The sequence below is a fragment of the Mycteria americana genome, chromosome Z (genome assembly GCF_035582795.1).
Source record: "Mycteria americana isolate JAX WOST 10 ecotype Jacksonville Zoo and Gardens chromosome Z, USCA_MyAme_1.0, whole genome shotgun sequence".
NCBI classification, from domain to species: domain Eukaryota; kingdom Metazoa; phylum Chordata; class Aves; order Ciconiiformes; family Ciconiidae; genus Mycteria; species Mycteria americana.
The window spans coordinates 72,351,572-72,376,488 of NC_134396.1; the positions used below are offsets into that span (position 1 = coordinate 72,351,572).

Here is a 24,917-nt window from a genome sequence, read left to right on the forward strand (position 1 = left end):
CTGACTAAACACATCTGCGAACACCAATTGTAATTACTGCCTTCAGGTATAAAATTCAGTAATTTGGTATCACAAATAGCATCTTGAAGGCTGCTGTCATGCAGCTGAGACCAAAGGAATATAAGCAGAAACTTCTACTAAATTGGGTGACAAGGAAGCCAGAGAGGAAAAACCTTTGTGTAGTCACCGCAAAATATATGTATTTATCAACTTAAAGGGAAAAAAAAACACCTAAAAGGAGAAAAGCACTAAAAAAAGGAAAGAATACTAAAGAGAGACTACACAAAATAAAATCAAGATGTGAAATGTTAAATTTAATAAGCTCACTGCTTTTACTTATAGCATCCTATCATGTCAAATTGTTAAAAATACTTAAAAAGAAGTAAAGTTCAAGAACTTGAATGATGGTGCCACACGTTCTAGTACTGTTTGTTATCTGCCTGCTAAAGAAAGAATCTAACCGTGTACAGGGAGAGTAAAGGCTATCTTATAAACTGTGTATTTAATACAATTTTGCGACTTGCGTGTGCATGTGTGCATGTACAATGTAAAAATCTTGTAAAATACTATTTTTCTTAATCCCTGGGCACACAAGGGGACAAGCAGATAATAAGTTTCTCAGTAGGGAAGTCTTTGAAGAAGCAACGTTGAAGCACAGTAGTCTCACTGCCCACACTTTGGTTCCAGTATTCAGGAAAAATGATTTCACAAAAAATATCCCCCAGGAAGCTGATGATATAAAGGCACAGAACCTGGCACATTTCTCTGCCAGTTGTGTAATTCTTATTCTGTCTTTTTTTAGTTGTTTGGGCGACTCTAGAATATGGTGTGTTTTAGTTTTCTTGTACCTAATACTGGTGGAATAAAAGAATTTTAAAAGATGGTGTTCTACTAAGTATGACAGATTTCAGTAAATCTATTTTTCTTCAAATTTACTTCCCTTCCAAAAGCTGGAAATATAATTTACTTGCTTCCAAATGGGGGGGTGGGGGCGGTGCATTGACATTTTAATCCTTTTTTTACTCATGCTGTTACATTTATCAACTACATTTTGTCCCACATAAATTGCAAAATTTACAATAATCCAGTCAAATAACTAATCCTGAATATTGCTTACATATCAATTCCTATTGAGACTGAATTCCTAATGAGATTGAATTTACCATAAATATCCATACCTGTTTCAATACATACATGTTACCTGATACCCTATGACTTATACTAGATAGCACAACCTCATGTAACAAACGCACACACACACCAGGAAAACAAATAAATATAGTTCAAAAAGAATTACTGCAGTTATGGGCCATGAGTAATGGTGAAGTTGCACACATCTGCTAACCATAAAAATACCAAGAGCCAAAATGCCAGCGAACAAAGCTCAGGCTGAGGAGAATAAAATAGAATGAATATTGCTTGAACAGGAGAACCTTGTCTATGTGGCATGAAAAAACCACCATTCTCACTCAGGGTAGCTTAAAATAACAACACTCGTCTAGATTCACATTAACATCTTCCCAGCTAGGTGTACTAAAAGGTTTTTCCAGCTTGGGAAAATATGCATTTATCTGGTCAATGCAGGACAGAAGGTATGTTTTAAAGCACACCACCAATCTGGTTTAAATGACTACATTTAAGGCTGCTGCAGAAAGCAGGGCAGTAGCTCAACCAGCCTCATCCAGCCAAAACGCACCCTCCGAGGCTGACCAGCTTGCAGCAGGATGACTTGCTAAGCAAGACGCATGGAAGCCCCAGGAGGGATGTGCTCGATGCACTGAGTGCTCAAGCCATTGAAGATGTCCCCTGCCCAGCTCAGCCCCCCTTGCTGTGCCCACGGTGAGACAGAAAATCTCACGAAAAGGACGTGTTTTACGTATCTCGGGTACTTCAGCACAGTGTCAGCCAAGCCTGACCAGCCACCAGCAAGTGGGTTCACCTGGACACCTCTGCCTGCCAGGGACCTCTCCTCTGCCCCAGCCGGCGGCAGCACCACGGCGCTGGGGAGCAGTGACAGAGAGAGGACCCGGCTGTAACAACAGCTCCAGCCAGACCTGGAAGAAGATGCCCATGCCACGCTCCTACTGCATTTTACATGGCTTAGGCAAGCAGAGGAACAGGTTCTGCTTGCACCAGACAGTGCGCTGCAGGGATTCCCAAAAATACATCTAAATTCATGGTTTTAGAAGCAAACAAAAACAAGTGATAACTATTTTTCAGCATCCTATTTTTTTTTAACCTGCATTATCGAATTTAGAACAGTCTCCTTAGATTGTGTGTCTCAATGCCCTGAGAGACGGATGATGCTCCTAACTGAAGAACATCTCTTAGGGGAATAACAAGAGTACACTGCAAATTAAAAAATACAAGGTGAAACATAGTTTTAGCACTCAGTACAGAAAAGGACTGAAATGGTATTAATTGGTTTGTATAATTCAGTCACCATAAGCAGCACAAACTCTAAACACAACTTACCACTAGAAGCTGAAAATGGAACCACAGACTTAATTTGTACACACTATGACACATTGTTTTATATTAATTGTGCTGCTACTTGAAGAGCAGGTATTGTAAGAGGGTCCAAGCTGCCAGCATCAAGGTCATAAGCCAGATGGGAATTCTCATAATGACCAAATCTCTCCATTTATTCATTTTCAGTTCTAAATGATAACAAATGAAACAAACAAAAAATCTTTGTTCTCCTCCATTAAAAAATGAATTCAACTGCCAAGTTACATACTCTGTCTCTGAAAATACAATTAATATTAATCTTTTTACATTTTCAAACTCTATTCCTGGTTAAAAAGATTGGCATTACTTAACAATTTATAGTCCAAATGGTAAGAAATGAGACTGCTTGATATTTTTATTTCATTTTCCTATTATGGTAGCAGTACTGAAAAATTACTAGGAAGTAACATTTTTAATATATCTCTTTAAGACTCCTATATTTCATAAAATGGTTTAGAGGTGCTTTACAACTACCACTGGTGTGCCGTGCTTCCATTCTCAATGAAATGGGGTTTTGTACTCTTGAAGAGTAACAGTGGTGAACGATAAAATATGTATGAACTGAATTTATCCAAGTTAGTTTACAATTTGTACACTTGCACTTATTTAGTTTCCTCTGCATTTTTTTGTGGACATCTCCATCAGCAATTACAGTCACCACGGTGTATAAGACGCTCTTCATTAACACATTTTAATTCTAACCAGGACTAAACTACATTAGCTCTCAAAATGACACTTTGTGCTGGCACAGCCTGCCAAAACATGTAACTTAACGTCTGCAAAGCTTGGACAGGCTATCATGAATTCTTGACAAAAAATTATTTTCTTATTCAACTGCATTTTACTGTTAATTATACAACCCTTCTTGTCCTCCTTCGCCTCCCAAATGGCTACCACAGTATTAGAGGTCTTTGCTGTATATTTTGCTGAAGTATTTCAGAGATGAAATTTGGGATACACACTACACATCTTGTAATCTACCAGTATAAATCAAACTAGCTGTTTTCATCTACACTATTTCACATAAAATCGTGTTAGATTCTCAGCACCAAGACAGGATTTCTCTCGAAGCTGGCCTTTCCTCATGACCAAACCTATTTCCATGAGCAAACTCTTCTCTGTGCTCCAGACAAAGATCCCTGAAAAAATAATTTCTGTATTTATGGTTTTCTAAGAGCAGCCTGACATGGCGTGGCAACCTATAAAAAGCAACAGTAAGAGGTTTGATTTAATTTAGAGTATAGAGCAAAATTAAAAATGTTTGTAAAAAATCGAAAAGCCTTCCACAGACCTCTCTCTGGCTTTCCACATCTAAAATTCCAAAAGTTAAAACAATACCAGCATTTCAAACAAAATTAACGCTTTATACCTGGTCAAGAAATACAGGACTCATTCCACCATCTGAAAGAATACTACAATATGTACCTTGCACACTCTGCATAGAAAAATGAAGAAACAAAACCTCTTTAAAAACAAACAAATAAACAAAAAAACCCCAAAAAAACCCAAAAAAATCTTTTGTCCCTAGCTAAACATTTCTCTGTGATACTAAAAGCAGGATCTGCCCGCTCGCCTGGCTACTTCTCCAGAAATTCAAGAAACTAAGTAACAGTAACACTTGTTTTGATGATAGATGATCTTTAGGAATTGTACTGTTACCACATCTGTCTCACTTTGTGGGAAATATCATTATCTCATGCTCACGAAGACTTAGCAAGTGGGAGAGAAGTTCTATACATGATATTTAATGGAAATTTTGAAAGAAATGTTAAATTTAAAAGGGCTATTATCTACATGCATTTTAAACCAGGTTAGCAGTTTTGACTTTCATTTTTATTAAATGCAAATACCACAGAAAAGAGAGTATTTCAAACCTGACAAGCTAAAACAAAAAGGTCAAGAAGTATCACCCTTTTAGAAAAAATAAACTGTGCTTTTACAGTTCAGACATCATACACACAGCTCGCTAATCTTGAGAAAGCATTTCCTTAAATTTAGTAAACTTTCTAGTCACCCCTGATTATAACTGATTTTTTGGAACAACTTTGACGACGACAAGCTGGAGTTTGTTATTCCTGCTGTTATATTTAATAAATATATTATTTCAAAGCTACATGCATTATCTTCATCCAAGGATTTTGGTTTCAAATGCAAGCGCTTGTGGCTCATGTAAAGAATAAAAGTCGGACTATGACAGGAACTGAATTAACCTCAGCAGAAGGAAGCATCATATATAAATGACAACCCTTCCCCTACTCTTTAGTACCACTTCAGCAGCAACTGTAATGCCAATTTTGGTGTATGGTCAGTACCCTTAAATTTCTGAGGTTTATCTCACAAACAGAGAACCTGAATTTTCAGGGTAAGGTTACAACATTCAGAACAGATCTCCTAGGTAAAGGACTTGTGCCCAATTCCACCTCTTCCCCTTGCACCACTCCACAAGTAGCAGTGAGCGTGTGGCTGCTTGAGATGTACACGTGGAAGGGGAGGCAGGGGAAGCATGGGCTCAGACCTTATTTAGCTACTCAAGCTGAGCAGTTTTAATTTGTTCTAACAGTTACAAGCAGTAAAACCATTACCACAACTGCAGAATAGAATTATCAAAGCCAGCAGATGTCGGACACCTTTATCTTTTTAAAGTTGACTTTACTCCTGCCATTTAGAGAAAATGAACAAAAAAGAAACGAACAAACACAAACTACTTACAGATCTTTCTAGATCCTAATCCCCTCTCAGATAGTCCAAAAAGTCAAAATAATTCTTAAAATTAAAATATTTTAAAATACAGCATGATACTGGCAAGGACAAAACCGCACAGATCCCAGTTCTGCAAAGAATTAGACATACGCATAATTTTATGCACTTGAGTATCCCCAGTGGGTTTCAGTCTGCTATACTGGGGCAGATGCACTTACAAACAACAGAGATTCCAAAAATACAATAAAATTCTTCTTACTAACATTCATTATATAAACCCAGGGGAAAAAATCGCCTTTAAAATCTATTTTCAAAGCTTTTCAAGGCCTACCAAAGCTGCTAGCTTTAGTGACAAGCTGTATTTGTAGCTTTGGTGACATTTCATTTGCTCACAGTAATGTTTTAACAATCCATTATGCTTTTCAAGCTTCTGGGACTTCACTGTATCTGCTCTGCGCGGGGCCCAATTCTTTAACTTTTTACTCCTTTACCTGCAATTATCTCATTTGCTCCACTGGAATTCAGAGTGGGTGTGAACATGTAGCAAATCCAGCTAATTTTGCAGTCATGCTCCAGTTCATTTGTACATTTTAGTTTAAAAGAAAAAGTACAGGCAATGCTGCAAAAGTGGGGAAAAGATGAGGATCGGCAGTGAAAGGTAAGTGACGAAGCAGGATGCTACCACTGTTAATGAAGTATGGCTGTTTGAAGATGTGGGATAAAAAACGCTAGTGCCCCGGAAAACCAGGAAACTATGTGAGTGTTAGGGGAAGACAATAGTTCAAGCAGTTCAAAGGGGTTCAAAAAGAAACAAAAAGTTTTTAAATCGATATAGACACATGATATCGTCCTGCAAAGACCAGTCTGAGGGATGCCTGCATCTTCTAGCTTTAGTCATGTAATTTAGCAGCTGGAATTCAGAATCCTCATTCCTTGTGCAAACAACGACCCCTTGGTGAACAATTCACAGAAGCAACACAGCCACTCCAAAATGGCTTTAAAGGGATGCTGGAGGATTTCTCCCTCCTCATCTTCCTTACTGCTGGATGCTTGTTCAAATGAGCAATCTGGGAGGATGTTCTGCAAATGTGAAGGGGCTGAGGCAGAGGATCACGTACCCAGCAGATCCCCGGCCAATGCAATAGTTTCCGGGAGACTAATACATGTGAGCTAGATTAAAGTGAGTGCAAGAACTGAGTGAAACCACAAATGGGATGGTTTAACCCCAGCTGTTGTGGAATCAGAACAGATGTAAAGGTGCCATCCCTATTTGTTTGGGAGACTTCTACCAATGACTTCTAAAAAGGAGCAGATATTCTATACTTCCCCTTGGAAAACAGCTCAATTATCATTTTGCTTGCTAATTTTCTTGGGGGTATACAGCAAAGATTTAACTGTTTTAATCAAATGCTGCACTTTATTGAATCCATAATACAAGCTCTATTTTTTTAAAACATATCATACCATGACTTTACTATAAATATTGTAAATATAAGTATAAATTTAAACAGTACATTATAAAGATATTTTACAGCCTTACGCAGAAGCTTACAAATCCATTTCCTTTTTATATATAAATAGTTCATTATTTCTGTTTCAAAATGCAAGAGGTGTGTGTTGTTATTGATTTTTAATTCACTGACTTAGCTTATTTTATAGCATTATTTTATAGCATACTTTGCTTATTTTCACCATCTAAATGCTACTTAAATTCCTTTTTTTAATGGCAAATAGTAATGCTAGGCAGGAAGAGAAATGGAAAAGTTCGTTCTGCTCATGTGTGTTACTGTAATGATGCTCTCCTAAAGCATTAGGACAGCTCTACTAAGGCACAACAAGGCTAAATAAATACTTCAGAATAATATGGATTGAGATAAAATGAGAATGAACAATTGCCACTAGATGGCATGACAGCCTTACATTACTTTGGTGGGTTGGGTTTGGTTTGGTATTTTTTTTCCCTTTATATAAGAGGAATATGTAACATTTGTATTTCAAACATGGTGTTGACACATTTTTCCCATGCCATCCCAAGTATATCTGATGATCACAAATTGATGAATGAAGCAAACTACTTGACAATTCCTTTAGAATATACATGCACTACGGAAATAAGGTTTAGTGGTTAAGCTCAACTAGAACAAATTTTAACAAATTTGCTGAAAATTTGTTAAAATTTTAAATGCATTTTAAATGCATTACCTTTTGGTAATGTTTGAGAGGTAAATGCATACCTTTTGGTAATGCATTTACCTTTATAATTTTAAATGCATTACCTTTTGGTAATGCATTTAAAAGTAAAAGTGCTTTACTTATATGTGAAAAGGTATACAGTCAGTGGTAGAATTTCACTTTTAAAAAAAATTACCAAATTAAACAAGTGAACTGTCAATTATCAACAACCTGCTTCCTCTAATCTCGGTTGGCAGTTGATGAGTTAACTATTCAGCAGTGTTTCTCAGGTAAGTTAAGTACAAACCCAATGTTGTTACCTGCCTGAGTGCCTTTAGAAAACAGGCAGGCTCCTTATACAGATGCAGACATGGTAAACTTTTGGTCAACCTTGTAATAAAAGAGGTGAAGATAACTGGGGTTTAATTAAATATGCATTTAACTGTTTCTCATAATTGCAGTGCAGAAGTAAGCAACCAAGGTCAGATATTCAGCAGTGTCAGTTGTAACTAACTTGGAGAAACATGACGAATTCCACTGGATTATAACCTAGAACTTCCGAGCAACCTGGTCTAGTTGAAGATGTTCCTGCTCACTGCAGGGGGGCTGGACTAGATAACCTTTAAAGGACACTTCCAACCCAAACTATTCTATGATTCTAACTCTGCATTTAGGTGTGTTAAAACCAGAAAAGTAGCTAAAAGGCAAATAAAATCCTGTGAAATCAATACTTTTCATTCTGTTTAAAAATTCAAAATACTTCAGTGAACACAAGCTCCAAAACTTGCCTCTGGCCTCTGTTTATTTGCTTGCCGAAGCTGATACTGCCCACAAAGATCAAATAAATAGTCTGCAAAAATACAAATGCAATGTACCTCAAATTTTTTGGCCAATTTAAAGATCAGTGAAGAGATAGATGGAAATGGGGCAGCACTTCACTACCTGAAGAGCAGTGGTTTGCACCTGAACACAACCCTCACGCTTCACATGGGAACAGTGGTGTGTGCTGTGGAACAGAAGTGTATCCGGGCTTCAAAATTTCCATGACAGTATTTCCAAATGTTCATGTTGTTATTTTCTAAATGCATACTGTACCATGATGTGCAAGTGTAAAACCTGTTTTCTGATCTCATTGTCCTCAAGAAGTAGGGAGTGAGGCTAGTACTGAACACTTTGAAGACCTTGCTCTGCCTGTATCTAAGAGGGCTTTTGCAACTAACACTTCTGTACTACACAGAACCAACCCTGCTGAAAAATGCTGGTTGTCCTCAGGCCAGAAATTGGAAATAAGATTGGATATGAAAATCTGAGAGTTGTTGAATTTTATGACCTAATCCTCTTTGATCACAAGTGGATGAATTTAACTCACAGTAAATGAGTTTATTAGAACCTTGTGTGAAGCTTTAGCTGCTGACATTATATGCATCCTCTAACGTCTAGACCTGAAGGTAAATAAGTATTATAACCTTATTCAGTCCTCCAGTTGCCCTACTATTTCAGTATCAGATAGGACTCCAAAAAGAGGGACAAAGACTAGGTCATGTTGATCTCTGTGGATGGCCCTGTGAAAAAAGTAACAACAGAATAACTTTGATGCTAAAAAAATGGCACAGAAAATGTCCTAAATGACTTTATTTTATTAACAGTAGCTAAGTGCCTTCCTCACACCTTACCTACATGTACAGGATGTGGTCTAGAGAGGAAAACTGGCAAACTGATGCTGTATTTCAAGACTCAGACTGGAGTTATGAGCATTTCAGAAATGTATACAGCCATCTTACCCTTATGCCATCTAATAGAGTTTTACGACTTCTGTTGCCCAAGTAATTCACAATCTTTTAAGCGGATCGTCACTTATGACATTCCATTTTAATAGGTGGAGAAACATGAAGAAAGATAATTGAAATGACTTATCTTGGGTTACCCAGGAAAAACATGGGTAACTTAGGGATGAACTGCACATCACTTTTTAGCATCCAGGCTCGTGCTCTGATTCCCAACCATTATCCTTCTCCGAAGCTCCATATTTAAGAAAGCAACTTCCCAGAAGCACTGACCCACCAGACATCACCCTCATTGAACTGCACTTGACCCATTATTTCAGCCTGAGACAAAATTAACTCTAAAACTTGTTTGGGTTCTCCTGTTTGGAGTTAAAGAGTCTTGTATGACAGAACTATTGTCTCCACTCCTCCTGTTGTCCCACACATTCAGTTTTGCTGCTCATGAACCAAGAGCAGATTCAGTTACCGTACAACCCCAATTTATTTCCAGAGCATCACCTATTCTATGCTCTGAAAGATGAGGACAAAAAAATATGTAGCTATGAAATTTAAAGTTACATTAAAATACATACACACCAGTAGATGAAATTGAGACACATCCTAACTCCTCATAAACCTGTTTTCTTGACTTTGCAAATCTAATTTTTGACACTGTAAACAATTCTCTTCTTAAAAAAAGTTATTTAGTTGATGATAATAGTTGTGCACAACTCTACGACCTTCTTTTTACTGTATCATTGTAAGGCATTGCATTTTGGACCATCAGCACTGCAGTGATCATCATCCATCACCTGAATTGAAGTATAAAAATACAAGTACAGAGAGATACAATTCAACCGCTGGCTTCAGAACTCCACCTCTGTGGACCAGGCATAAAATGCCAGCGACTGCTAATTAACATCAGTGCTAGTGTCCTACATATACATGAAAACCTCATTTTACAAAGAGCAGCGTTTTACCAGATACTGCCTGAGAAAGCATACGTCTCCCATATTTATCTACCTCCATGTGCTATACTAGTGTGCTGCATTATTTTCTTTCATAAAAAAATAAAATAAATTTATTACCTTTTATAAAAAATAAAAGCCACAGAAATAATGCTAGTGGTCAGCAGTGCCAATAAAACTGGAATCCAGGTAATGTTTCTTGGTTCCCAGCACAGTCCCCACCCAAGTTGTCACCTTCCCCTGACCTGTCTGGTAAGAAGCAATTGCAGCAGCAAGAGCATCCATTTCACCTACGTCCCAGTTAGTGGTTAGTGCCGCACACCGAAGTAGAGCTGCAGTGTAAAACCAAGAGGCAGTACTGATGAGAAATGAAATTACTTTAAATCGTCTAGCAATTCTGAGTTAGCCAACAGAGCTGGAAGGTAGTGGCTGTCAACAGCTTTAGCTTAGGCCAACACAAACATTTCATGAAAGGAACAAAAGGCATCCTTATCATTCCAGGATGACCTTCTAGATAAATTTTAGGTTGCCAAAAGTTGAAATGCTACAATGTTTTTGTAGGGCAAAGTCTTAGTAACTAAATATAGCTATAAGCACCATTCTCCCACTGTTTCTATAATCTTCCAACTCTTAAAAACCAAAACTGTTCACTTTCATAATCTAGGAGTGAGTTGCAGGTCTGAATTCCAAACTCTCAGTGAAAGAAGACTGGCAGTTCATAGAAAGGATGAAGTTTGTCAGTATTCAGATCAACACAGATAAACACATTTTCTGTGATATGGTTTATAGAATCACAGAGTAGTCTGGATTGGAAGGGACCTTTAAAGACCACCTAGTCCAACCCCCCTGCAATAAGCAGGGACACCTTCAACTAGATCAGGTTGCTCAGAGCCCTGTCCAACCTGACCTTGAATGTTTCCAGGGATGGGGCATCTACCACCTCTCTGGGCAACCTGTTCCAGGGTTTCACCACCCTCATCGTAAAAAATTTCTTCCTTATATCTAGTCTGAATCTATCCTCTTCCAGTTTAAAACCATTACCCCTTCTCCTATCGCAAAAAGTTTGTCCCCATCTTTCTCATAAGCCCCCTTTTAAGTATTGAAAGGCCACAGCAAGGTCTCCCTGGAGCCTTCTCTTCTCCAGGCTGAACAACCCCAACTAACAACCCCAACTCTCTCAGCCTTTCCTCATAGCAGAGGTGTTCCAGCTCTCTGACCATTTTCTCTCTCCTCCAGCCCTCCTCTGGACCTGCTCCAACAGGTCCATGTCTTTCCTGTGCTGGGGACCCCAGAGCTGTGTGCAATACTGCAGGGGGGGGCTCACAGAGCAGAGCAGAGGGGCAGAATCACCTCCCTCGACCTGCTGGCCACCCTTCTTTTGATGCAGCCCAGGATACGGTTGGCTTTCTGGGCTGCGAGCACACATTGCCAGCTCATGTCCAGCTTTTCATCCACCAGTACCCCCAAGTCCTTCTCTGCAGGGCTGCTCTCAATCCCTTCATCCCCCAGCCTGTATTGATACCGGGGGTTGCCCCGACCCAGGTGCAGGACCTTGCACTTGACCTTGTTGAACCTCATGAGGTTCACAGAGGCCCACTTCTCCAGCTTGTCCAGGTCCCTCTGGATGGCATGATCAGTTGGGATCAGAGCAATTGCAGAAGAGTATACAGAAACTGACTGTCTAGTTAAAGATGTACTAGAAAGAGAGCACCTATGAAGGAAGTAGGAAGTTTTGATCATGAGTTTCTCTTTCTTGCTTGTGATTTCACCTGGGTTTTATGGCAGCAGATGATGTTCCTCAATTTTCAAGGTTCACGTATATAGCTATGTTTGCCAATGTATTTCCTTGTCCTCAGGTAAATTGACACTGGTAAGATTCAGCTCTGTCTGAAGGTATTACAACCAGATATTAACTGCTTCTTGACAACACTCACTCCAACACCACAACACCTTGTCATGGACTGTCTGTACATATTTGCTTTATACACACCTTACAGTTTCAGCACACTGTTATGTAACTGACTGGATTTTGGATTAGCTCTGCTTGCTGGGATTGCTCCCAACCATATCAATGCATCCACTATCGAACCTGCAGTTGGATTTGCTAACTAACATGTTATTTCTTTACATATATTCTTAAGCAGGTGACTACAGCAAAAACTAATTATCTCTTGAAAAATGTCTGTTCTGTTGACAAGGCCATTCAACTGAGGAAAGTAGATCTCTATCAACTAAAACTGTAAGGGACTAATCTTGAGTATTGCATGTTACAGAGAGACACGATGGCACAGACACAGCAGTTTCAAGGAGAGGGTGAAGGGTGATGTCTGGAGAGGTCCAGACCAGACTGTGCAGACCAGCTCTTGGACCTGCCTTGCAAAAGACTCATTGGCCATGCTGTTGAGTTGATGATAGCTCTGATTAATGTCACAAACTGTGTTACACTGAGAATGGATTTTCCTCTGTTTATTTTCAATCCCAGGCCTTGCAAAAAGAACAGGCTGTTGGTGGGGCTTCAAGTAAGACTGAAGTCAGATACTGACAGACAAGGAAAGTTTACCCATACTTAACTTTCTATCATCTTGTCTTTCTTACATCTTTAAAGATCTAGAGTGGCTAGAAGTCTGTTCACGCTTCTAAAAACAAAACTCCCACACCCTCCTCCTGCAAAACCTTTAAAATAGTTACTCTCTCCTCTATACTTCACACACTTGTCCTATCTGTGCCCCTTCCCCCTCTTAATTGTCCTCTAAGACAATAAAAGAAAAAAACTTTAAACTTCAATTCCTTTGACGTTACAACTGGAGTGGGTGGCTAAAATAAGAAAAAGTGAAATATTTATACAATATAAAAATGACGATAAAATTATGTTTAAAAAAATCTACCTAAGCAGCTGTTCAAAACAGTAAAAGCAGAAATAAAATAATTAATCAGTTCTGCCAACTCCTGAGGATTTTGTGACTGGCAACAGTTAGATATTTTCTACTTCACTTGCAAATATCTTTTCATTCATGTATTAAAAATCACGGCTCAGTTTTTGAGTTGATGAAGGAAACATGCTCATGCCAGGTTCAGGGTTTCTTTATGTAGGTATCAATACTGCAGATAGCAGTTTTTCCCTCTGTGACTGTGGGAAAAGAAAGACCATACAAATAACGCCATCACTTATATGCAGTGTAAATAAAGACTGCTGATATCCTGCCACTTTTGTACAAGCACCATTTGGATTAAAAAAAACCCAACAAACCATTTCTTCTTTTTTCCCAGATGAAATATGCTTCTTTTGTCTACGTATCTCAGGGAAGAAGGAAAAAGACACTGGTCTCTACCTGGATTTCAGCACTTGGTTTTTACAGAACATCCTATCACGATGTTCTCCCCACATAACAATCCTGGAAATCTGGGTTGTTTCTTTCACAGCATGAGATCAAGTACATGAAGTGGAAATCTCTGTTCTTCCTAAAGAGCTGTTTCAATGCTAGAGATGCTGATACTTTTTGCTGCTGCTGCATAGCCACAGTTTGCCAGTATGGAGAAAAACAACTGAGCTTTGGTGAAGAGGAGTTGCAAGCTCAACTCATAGGAGCAGACCAATCTCAGATTACAACTGTTAGGTTGGCCTTGCACTAAAAGCTGCCATTTTTTCCATCATAGTATTCTGTACTGTTAATGTCCAAAGTGCTAACTGGGTATTTAGTTTCATTTATGACAAAACTTAATAGAAGCAACACACAGTCTAAATCCTTGGCTTGTTTTCTTAGGCATTAGGGTTGAGATCTTCAATGTGGAAGGAGAAGCTCAGTGGGATATTCTTAATTAAGAATAGCCTAGGACTAATTCCCACTGAAACGTGAACATCTTAAAACTCTGGCCTGTGGCTTTACCACAGAGCTAAGCACGACCAACAACGTTCTTACTTTAAAGTTTCAATGCAATGTATGTATATTATCATAAGAAATTCTTTTAAAATTATATTCAAGAATTTTCAGTCTCCACTCATAAACTGGCACCATTTCTGATTCTTGAAATTTTGAAATGAGTTGTGCTGTACTATTTCATAAATGAAATCCTTATCAGAGAAATCTCTTCCTTTCCACCTAGTCACTTTTTTTAAAAAATAAACTCTCAAGTATTGCACCATACAGTGAGACATAGGTTAGAACAGGACCTTTTCTACAGACTTGTAAACAGTATTATGGAGGATTTTCTATCCTAAAATTCCTGTAATCATAATTTTTCTGAATACCTGAAAAAAACCCGGTGGTACAGGACCTACTGGCATGCCATCTCCTGGGGGAATGTTTCCTAGCACTGGACTGGGAGCTGCTGCAGCACTCTGAAAAGAACAAAGGGAGAATAAACCTTTGTCATTGCATGGTAGGCATTAAACCCCCAAAAAACCCCAAACCAAAAAAAAACCCCAAAACCTGACCAAAATGCAGAAAGTAATTCTCTGGATATGTCATAATGTCATTGTTTCATCTGAAGGTAAATTAAAATTGTATAGTGTTTAGTCTTTGTTTATACAAGTATAATGATTTGTTAAAATACCAAATATATGTTGAGGGGAAGGATGCTAGAGAATGCATGGATATACAGGTATCTGTCAATTATATAAATCTTGACTAGAGTTTAAAAACTATTGCATCTGAGTGTGTCTATATATAATTTGCACACTTTTTCTTGTATTATGTGTATAAACATCCTCACACATGCACAGGATATACATATAGCATAAAGAAGGTAATTTATGCATTTTATCAGCAATTTCCAAGCACTTTAAAGATAATTTCAGCAGACTGTAATACTCTTTCAGAACTACATCAAGCTTCAAAACAGGATTCTGTTACAAACAGTACAAGAAGGAATGCTCACGATTCTGCTGGTAATGCTTATGATTTTACCAATCCCCAAAATAACCACCATGACGAATTAGAAGAATTCAGGTTACCTTTTTGGAAGGCAAAAGAAAAAAGGGATTTCTAAGAAGTGAATCAGAGGATGAAATTAGTTACCTTTGCAAATCCTTCAGCTGGAATAAGCAAGTAAAGAATATTGCTTCTGGCAATTTACAAGCAGGAGATCGTCACAAAAAGGGAAGCCAAACTGTTATTGTTGTCATGTATTGGAACCTCAATTACTTTTAATTTCTAGCAGTCTTCCTTCCTGCAATATTTTTCTGTAGGGCATAAGGCTGAATCACCTATAAAGGCTTACAATCTTCTGTGAAAGTACTCATGCACACACAATGCATTGAGAGCCGCTTGCAGCTTACTAATGACCTGCCAATATCTGCCCTACAAAATATGAATGGCTTATGTTTATTAACTTATCACTCTATTGTATGCTCACACTTGATATCCAAAAGATGGAGATCTGGAAATCGTATTTCCAGGTGTTTGGCACACTATCTAGGAAATTAAAGAATAATGCTGGAAAGATTTGAAAACTGGCACAAAGAAGGGCTGACCTTTTTAAACCAAGCAGAAAGGAAATATTCAGTTAATTACCACAGATTTTTCAATGGCTTAAGCTGTGCTTTAGAATCAAATTTCTGAACAACTAGCAGCAGCATATTTAGCATCTAAGCTGTATGTTCTTTCCAAACAGAAGTCTCGAACATATCATTAGAATACAAAGACTGCAGAAAGTGCTGGCTTCAGAACTGAGTGCAAGACTTTAATGCACTAGAAAACCCTGTAATAAGGGTCTTATTTATGCAAGGATCTGGTCTGCAGAATTAGTGTTAAAATACTATGTAATTGCAACTGGCAGACCATTGCAATCCAGTTAGGTGAGCTGGACATAGCAAACACTTTTGAATCATAATACCTTCTCGTGAGAGGCTACCACAAACCAACCAAACCAGCCTATAAAGATGTAGCAAATAAAGATGGTTCTCTACTAGCTGCTGCCATTCTTTGGGCGCTGCCTGAAGTTCATCAGACTGGAGTATGATGCTGCTTAGATGGATGCAAAATCATGTGACTCCCTGGAAGGTCTCAGGTACTTCTCTCAGGTCTGTTGAACTTTCTTGGCCTCCCAGACAGAGGGGGAAACAAGCAAGTGGTGTGAATGCACAGAAACAACTCCTGAAGAACAAAATAATTTTGTTACCCTTCCTTTCTTTTGCATAGCTTCTGTGAATGCCCACTAATTACTTTCAGATTATCAACATTTCCACAGGAAATCAGAAGAGAAGGTTTTCAGCTTTTTTTTTTAAAGTAGAAAAATGACCTATTTAAACTGAGCATCGGGTAACAATGTCAAGTAAAATCATGAATAGCTGCAGACACAGTTTGAGTGAAATATGTTGGATCTTACTTCCATATGTACAGGTTTTCTAGATGAAGAATGACAACAGTAGCATCACGGATGGAGAAAATCAATGATGTTAAAAGCCTGAGCATCTTAAAATGTCCAAAATAGCCTGCACTGCAGTCTCTGACTAAGAAGGAGTAGCCCATTAAAGGGGCACTAATAATGATGAACCTTATTACAATATCATCCCTCCTTGCATACTAATTCCTGATTGCCGCTATGCTACCTTAGCTGTGTCCATCTTTACCAGCCAGGTAATACGCACTGCAATATGTCCAATGGAGCCGATGCTACAGAATAAAGCATTTGAACAGGCTATAATAAATCACTGGGCAAACACATCTAAACAGTATGAAGTCAGGCAGGCAAAATACTGTTAAGTTTTGAGTTCTCAGAAAAAGAGCTAAGCAGCAACTCCTCTGATACGCAACCAGTTTTCAGAAGCCTCCTGTCCCAGGTTCCCTCACTCCTACTCATATTATTTAAACTAAACTATACCAGGCATTCATGGATGTCAGGGTGCCTTAATGCACTCAATGAGTCTTAGATGTCCTCCTCACCTGTGGCCTCTGCCAGAGCCCCCAGGGTCGTATGCCCCCAAGCATACGAAAGGATGCTTGGTAAGAGAAGGAGGGAACAACTTCTCAGGACGCAGTGCTCCTACAGGGATAGAGGGAGCTGCCCCTGCTGGGTTCATGCTGTTTCCCCACACTTTGAAAAGCACTTTAAAAAAGAAAAATGGTAAAATATACTTAACAATTTAAAAAAAGGAGAGAGAAGGAAATAATCATTATTCCAAAACAGGGGGAGAAAAGGATTAGAATTATATCTGTTAAGATTTATGTTAGCCATTAAACCTCCTAACAAGGCTTTATAAGAAATATACCTAAAGATAACATTTTCATAATTGTCTCAATAGTGGGTTTTTTTGGTTTGGTTTTGGTTTTTTTTTTTAAATAATTTTTCCCTACTTTTGAATTTGACTTAGCACTGATAGCAGAGGAACCCAGCTTCGTTCCTCAGTGAACGTCAGAGGTCAGCACACAACTCTCCAGGACTGGTAAAATGGCTACAGGGCAATTCTTTTCTTACTGAGCTACACACCAATGAATGATCATAAGTTTACCTCACACGTGTAATGAAATGCATTACTTCCAGAGGTGCTGCTGATTCCTGTGAAATGGGTATGGCTCCAAAGTGACCACTTTTTAGGAGGAGTGGGTTTTGTACAACTCTGTTGATGAAGAAGATACATAGAAAGGAGCCAGATGAAGCCAACACATGAGACTGGAGAGCTTCTACAGAATCCTCAGAAAGCCTTCTGGTTGAGGACTGAAGTCCCATTCTGGAGAGCTGCCCTGAGGGTGGCCAAAAGATCTGAGCAGTGCTATTGGATGGATATTGGAGGAATCACTTGTGATGATGAAGGAGGAAGAAAAGCAAGGTCTTGTGGAGGTGATTACACAAGAAGTGATCCAGACTGATCTATTCGATCTTGGTTCTCATGGTTTCTGGAGAAAAAGGTCTCAACTGGAAGGGAATGAGCTCTTTTCTTCAGGCTAGTTACTCAAAATTAAATTACTCAAAATTTACTAATGTTTGCCATTTTTTGATTGTGGACCATGACGTTTCAGGGAGGTATTCAATGTGTTGATTTTAATTGGCCTAATTATTTGAGACTTGATTATACCATGCAGCTTACAGACACTTGTGCAAAACCATCTCTCCTCTGTACTTTTGAGTGGGAAGGAGGACAGAACGATGCAAAGTTTGAGTGGCCATAATAGTAGGTCAGTTTTACTGGCATCTGAAGTACTGCTTAATAATTGTAAGAATATTGTAGTTACAGGCATTCTGCAATAGTCCAGTCTTAGGTGTTACAGAAACTTCAGTTTCTATCTTTATTATGTCATGTACTGTTTTTTTTTTCTGTTTTCATGTTTGTTTGTTTGTTTGGGATTTTCTTCCCTGATGGGCAATGAAGTCCCAAAACCAGAAATAAAGCATTTTCAGTGGTTTAGGTATATCACATTTTCCAGCTTGTGCTATCAATTAACGTTTTTAAGAACTTATACCACGTAGATCAATAAATAAACCTGCAACTGCTGCATTGAAATATTCTTATTTATTCTATCCTGATAAATTATTCAGTTCTTTTTTCATAGTCCCACAGCAAAACATTGCTTCTTTTTGCATGCGTTACAAGTTGATTATCATTTATACTACCATTAGTTTGACATTTTAAATATTTGCAAATTGCTTTCCCTGCTTTTCATAAAAAGATGAAATAGGAAAATTTAAATGGTCTAATCTTTTTGTACAGTATCTTACCTCCTTAAAAATGGAAAACTGTATTTGCTTTTGTAGCTAAAATACTGACTTTATGGTATCTCTTTACAATTATTAATGAAAATGGTGTACTTGAATGAAACTTATTGTCATCATTCTTTGCTCTACCCAAGCTACTTTCAACAATGTAAAAATAGACGATTATATTCAAAAAATTAAAACTTGCCACGGTTTAGGCTGGTTTTTACAATAAAGAAATCACAAAGTAAATAAAAAATAAAAATAAAATAGGTTAGTTATTCCATTAGTACAGTATCTGAAATATAAAAATCCACAGAGAAGTCTGCAACACATGTCATTTTTTGAGACTATCACAAGAAGTGGTTTATGACAGAAGCTCACAGAAGAATTCAATTTGCAATCAAAGAATTTTACAAAGAAAACCCTTGACTGTATCTATAAAAATCCTCACCTGGCTCATTCACTAATCTAGGCATTTAATTTCACGTATTTTGCTTAGAGGTAGATGTCCTTATTTTTATCCAAAGTAAGAAGTTTATCACGTTACTAAATTTTTCCATGAAAAGGAGATTTCTGATTTTTCAGAAGTCTACTTGATGATGAATGATGAAATCTACTTGACAATGAATGAGACAAGTTGGACCTCACATATAAGAAAGATCTATGGCCACTCTTGGCCACTCAATTTTCTGTCATCCAAGCCTCCTCCTCCTCTACATCAGCCCTAAATCTGCTGAATTAGCTGGACAGTCCTAGTTCCTGCTGAATTACTAGAGGTGGTGGGTACCCAGTTCTTCAGCCACATCAAGCCAATCCCTCCTGCTACTGGCTTATTTGGAGGCAGCGTCCTTGTGTTCTGTCTTCTGTGGCAAAGCATGAGCACGTTACTGGTGTGTTGTGCTGTGAAGACCATGCAAGTAGAAGTCCGTGCTGGGCTCCAGGCAGAGATAAGGTAGTGCCTCTAGACGATAGTGAAACTACTGGCACCAGCGCCCATGATGCAGGCAAGTTTAAACCCCTATCTTAGGATATAATGATGCTAAAACTGGCATCAAAGAGGAAGAGGGAGCAACAGTTTGTTGAGAGCACAGCAATAGTGTCAGGATGGAGAAGGAGCTGCATTAATAACTCTGGTTTGGAAGGTGTGGAGATAGACCTAGTAAGGCACAGATGCTTGCCAGTGGTGTCAAGGGTCCTAGCTTGAGTCTCTCTCTTGAAAATAGGGAGAGCCTGAAACAGTTAAAAAGTCATTTTTTCCTTCTAAAGGTGTTTCCTCTTGCTATTTGCACAGTAGATGCAACTGTGTTTTCCCACCCTCCACAATACCTCCCGTCATACAGCACATGCGAGTGAGGTGTGCCTGAGAACGCTTTACCGTCACCCCAAGTTGTGACTCTTCCACATACTGCTGGCAGCAGCAGCCTGTTGATGCTTCCATGGGTAATCTCCAGGCTGACAGAGCCTCTGAAAGATGACCCTTATCCCCTAATATTAAGGTAAAATGGGGTGCTCTTTGGAGGGGCACTGCAATGCCTACCTAGAAGGTTCACACATTTTTGCTGCATGGCTTGATGCACGGTGATTGCGATGCACTGTGAATGTAGCAGTAAAGGCAGCCCAGGGTGAATACATGGAAGTGAATTAGCAGCATCAGTATGATTATTTAAAAATTTTCATACTGGTAAAATTTTGTAGCACGAAAGTGTCTGAGAGCATTCTGGAAGAACAAACTTCCAACCTGCCTTCATGAGTCCTACAAGCTGAACAGTTTGAGCAGAAACATCCTGTTGCAGAACTGGCTACCTCATGTTGTATGCACTATTTTTCTGGGTTCAAGGTCAAGAAAAAACAAACCAACCAAAAATACCCAAGAAACTTTGCATTTACGCCAGATCTTGTAAGTCCAAAGCCTAAGAAGCACCTGCTGAAAGTACTCTATGGTGTAGGAACTCCTACTTCTCATATTCCGTTTGCTGAAACACTAATTACTCTAACGATACAACTGAAAGCGTTGCTTTTGATTATTCCAGAATTTCATATCTGATTTTGAGTGATAATCAGAAAAAAACGTTAACGTATTCTGACCTATTGTAAGCAATGCCAGACATATGATAGCTTTCTTTCCTCTTTCTGAATCCCGCTTCAGAGAAAAGTTAGGTCATGAGAATTTTGGCAAGATCTTCAGAAATAATAACACTTAAATCAGTTTCTCTGAAATACAGGTTTTTCATCAAGAGTGATATTTTCATAAGAAATCTACAGAGCAATGCTGATAACTACCTGGATCATATATGCAGTATCATTTTACATTTCATCTAAACCTTAATGTGACTAAGACATATTCACTCCTCAAGTTCAAGTACTGAAATATAGATACAACTGGCACTTAGCGTGGTGTTAAGAATAATGTTGAACCTCCAATAAATAAGCCAATTATTATTTTATCTTAAAATCACTGAGCATTCTAACCTAAATGAATTTAGATGTCTTTTTAAAATTATGGTACAAGTATTAATATAATGTTTTCATATATTTATATATGCAACCAAAATACACAGTAAGCAGAAAAATATTCTGTCATGGAGGATATTAATACAATCAGCTGAATCAAAACAAGAGCAGAAATGTTCAGCATCTCAGGCTAGTTTTGTATATGCTCATATGACTTTAATGCACAGGTAATTTAAACAAACTGATCAGCGAATGTGTAAGGATGGATGTGAAGGACAATGCAGGGAAACTACAACCACTGTTGGTACCAAGTTTGAAACACTGATGACAGCAGCATACTGTTGGCAGGAAAAGCAGGAAATGTTTAATTTTTGGTAGATATCTCCTTGAAACCCATGCTGAAAACTCACACTGCTGCTAAGCATAAATAAGACTCTGCTAGTCAGTTGATAGCTCTGAGATGAATGTACAAGTAAGTTCATGTGAAAGTCAAACATCTTTCCAAATCAGTACTGCTTAATTCATCACACCCAGCGATGCCAATTAAGAGAACTGTAAATAAACACAGGAACAGATGACATTGGGGCCATCATGTTTAGCTGTGACCAGTCCCTCATGCACCAAAAGCGCAATACTAAGAGAAAAATAATCCAAAAGCCAACTGTCTATTTTTGTCACCTTCTCATACCCTCCTTTTTCCAGCATTTCTGTTAAGTTCAGCACAGCATTCTAGTTGCTTTCCCATAAAGGCATGGATATGTATAATGAACCAAAAAGCTAACTACTTATTACAGACTTACTAGTTATTATCTTAAAGAATACCTTCTGCTTCACAGTATTTCATGCCTTCTCCAGCTTACTGCAAACAAACAAGAAACTAACTGAACAGACACAGACATGCAAAATTGTGTATTATGTTTTATCACATTTTACTGAGTATTTTTGATATAACTATGTTGTCTTCTTTAGGAGAACACTTAAAAAATTGTTGCTTCTCTTTTTTTCCTGAGGGTGAAGGATAAATATTTAGTACTACTTTTTCATGTTCATGAATTTAGGAAATGATAGGAATTAGGGAATGTAAATTGAGTTGGTTTTTTTTTGTGGAGAGACAAATGATGGATGATTACTATTTCCAATCACATTCACCACTTGCTTAATTTCTGGTCACTGTTAGTTTCAAAGTGCCAGACATACTGTAGTCAATATTGTAACAAGAGCAGCAAATTTCCATTTGTAAACACTTCAACTTGTAACTTACCAAGTATTTCTAAGCCATTAGCTAGTTACTCTAAGAGTGCTTCATTATTTTTTACCTACCACAAATCAGAGGAAGAAATATTAAGAGGAACTACATTGATTAACCACTAGAAACCTTACCATTTTCTCCAAGATAGAACATAAAACTACTTACCACTTGGAACAAAAAATTTTTAAAACCTGACTGGCAATAAGCTATTATTCCTTCTGTAAAGCCTTTGAATGCTCAGCTGTACCTAAAAGAAACATAACCGCTAGACTGGCTTACTTACAATGAGTTTAAAATCTTCCCAAAAAGGTAGATTCGTCACATTGATAGAAGCAAGTCATTTGAAAGATCTGGATCACAAGACCTAATTAATTCTTGGTGTAGTTCCATTGACACCTATTTGTCTAAAATGTTTAATTTCTGTTCTGTAATATGAAGGCATTCACATGACAGTAGTAGTCTGAGAAGTGTAATTGTAGAAGGTCGTAATGCTATTCCTCGCAACTTCTCAGTTTTCCTCAAATTGCAGCTCCTTACAGTTTGATCTGGACTCTGGCATTGTATTGCTGTTCACTCCATCTTATACATTATTATGAATGATAAAAAATGTATAATGTCATGTAACAATAACTCTATTAATAGACATGTTGTATACCTGTTATCAGAAGAAAAAAATCACATTTAATTTTTTTTGGGGGAAAAAATTAGTTTCTTCAGTTTACATCAGCAGACTTGTTCACTTTGCGAAGAGCAGACCTGTTGGTGAGGACGGCATGCTCTGGGACTCCATCCATTCTTCTCTCCCCATGAAATAATTCTACCCCCAAAACGACCTCAGTGTAAGCAAAGCTTCCCCATATCTGAAGTAGGATTACAGTTTGTTTTACTGTATCCCAGTGCCCAATCTAGGTTTTTCATTCTACTTAGCTGAGATAGTGAAATTCTATTACAGAACGGAAAACCAGGTATTAGGTTGGAAGTATACTGTTAAGGGTAACAGAAATTATTTTTAAGGAAAGTTTTGCTATCAGTGAATAAAAGGATTTCAAACTCCTGTCAAAAGACAGCATTTCAGTCCTATCTCTTAGCTGCTTCTTCTTGGATTATTTAGAATGCAATTTCCAGACAAAGATTTCTCCAAAGTATGGTTATAAAGAAAAGTTATTTTAAAATGAACCTGTATTATTCACTGGAAGTTACTAAAGTCACTACTACACATAGGTATCAACAGAATGTTCACTTTAAAAATAAAAAGTGCAAAAATAATTTGTGTTTTAAGTATTCAAATAAAGTATCAAATTTCTGTCCATTCTTTTTCAAAACAGAAAAGAACTATATTTAAAAGTTGAATACTTGGCTTTTCCTATTTCTTTATGGAGACGCAACAAATAAGAGCAACATTTCAAATAATGTTTTTGGATAATTTTCTAGGAGAGTAAGGGCATTCATTTCAGCTTAATTCCAAGCTCTGTGTTATTTAGTAATGCATACCTATGTACAAAATCGAAACACCAAAGGCTAGCCAACTGAGTTATGTTACACTTTTGATAAAATGCAACAGTATTATCAGATTCATCAGTAATAACCATGCTGCTGACAAGATAAAGGCACTTGAGGACACAAAACACTGTTGTTGCAGCTTGGAGCCGAGTTGCAGTGATATTTCAATGAAATGACTTCTTTCCAGAAGTGACACTTACACCCCTCCTCCAGATTCCCTGGAGACCAAGACTGCTTCGGTCTGCTAGCTTAACAACCACAAAATACTCAGTGTGCTATTTTTTTCCAAGCTGCACCTCCAGATCACATCTTTGTTGGATAACTGACATTGCAGACCACAGGTTTAACCCACTGCCTTCCTCATCACAAGGAATTTGAATGAAGACGTGTGAAGATGCTTCTCTTAAAAAGGAGTTAGCAAGAAACTGATCAGAGGAAATTATTTAACTTACATGATTGTGACAAGTTACATATATCCCATTGAATTTTTTAGTATGTCTTATCATATCGAAGCATTGTTTTTACAGCTAAAATTGCTAAACTACAAAACTTCAATACAAAAACATGTTATTGCCTTTTCTCAGTACTTTCTCAACAGCTGTTGGGGTCATGATTACAGGACTGCAAAAAAAGAGAAATACTGCTGACATTTTTAATATACACAGTCAAATATAGCTAGCTCCTGAAATAATTATTCCAAATAATTTTAAATGGTGACCCATCATATGGCATCCTCTCTGATCAGGTCAAAGATAGGTACCTAAAGCTAATTTTTAGAAATACAATGCCTAGTCCACCTATGAGTTTGAGTAATACTCAGACGATCACTGTGCTTAAGCCATGACCTACTGCACAAAGCGGGCTGATCACTGCTGGCCTTCTCTTCCTGCCCCAAACACACTCCGTTTTGTTCTGTTGATGCTGTACAGAAAATGCATGGTTGGTACAACTGTTCTGGTTAGGCTAGTATGA

At 38.0% G+C, this 24,917-nt stretch overlaps 1 protein-coding gene across 3 annotated transcripts in view; it reads right to left on the bottom strand.

The window, feature by feature from the left end:
- The window catches only part of SSBP2 (single stranded DNA binding protein 2), a 185,339-nt gene that overhangs the window by 41,996 nt on the left and 118,426 nt on the right, over window positions 1–24,917 (bottom strand). For 2 of the 3 annotated variants that reach the window (XM_075526380.1, XM_075526378.1), the window contains exon 5: window positions 14,361–14,450. The exons of the other annotated variant lie outside the window; for it this stretch is intronic. In XM_075526380.1, coding sequence (XP_075382495.1) covers window positions 14,361–14,450 — 90 coding nt within the window. The remainder of the gene's footprint in view (window positions 1–14,360; window positions 14,451–24,917) is intronic. 3 annotated transcript variants of the gene reach the window in all.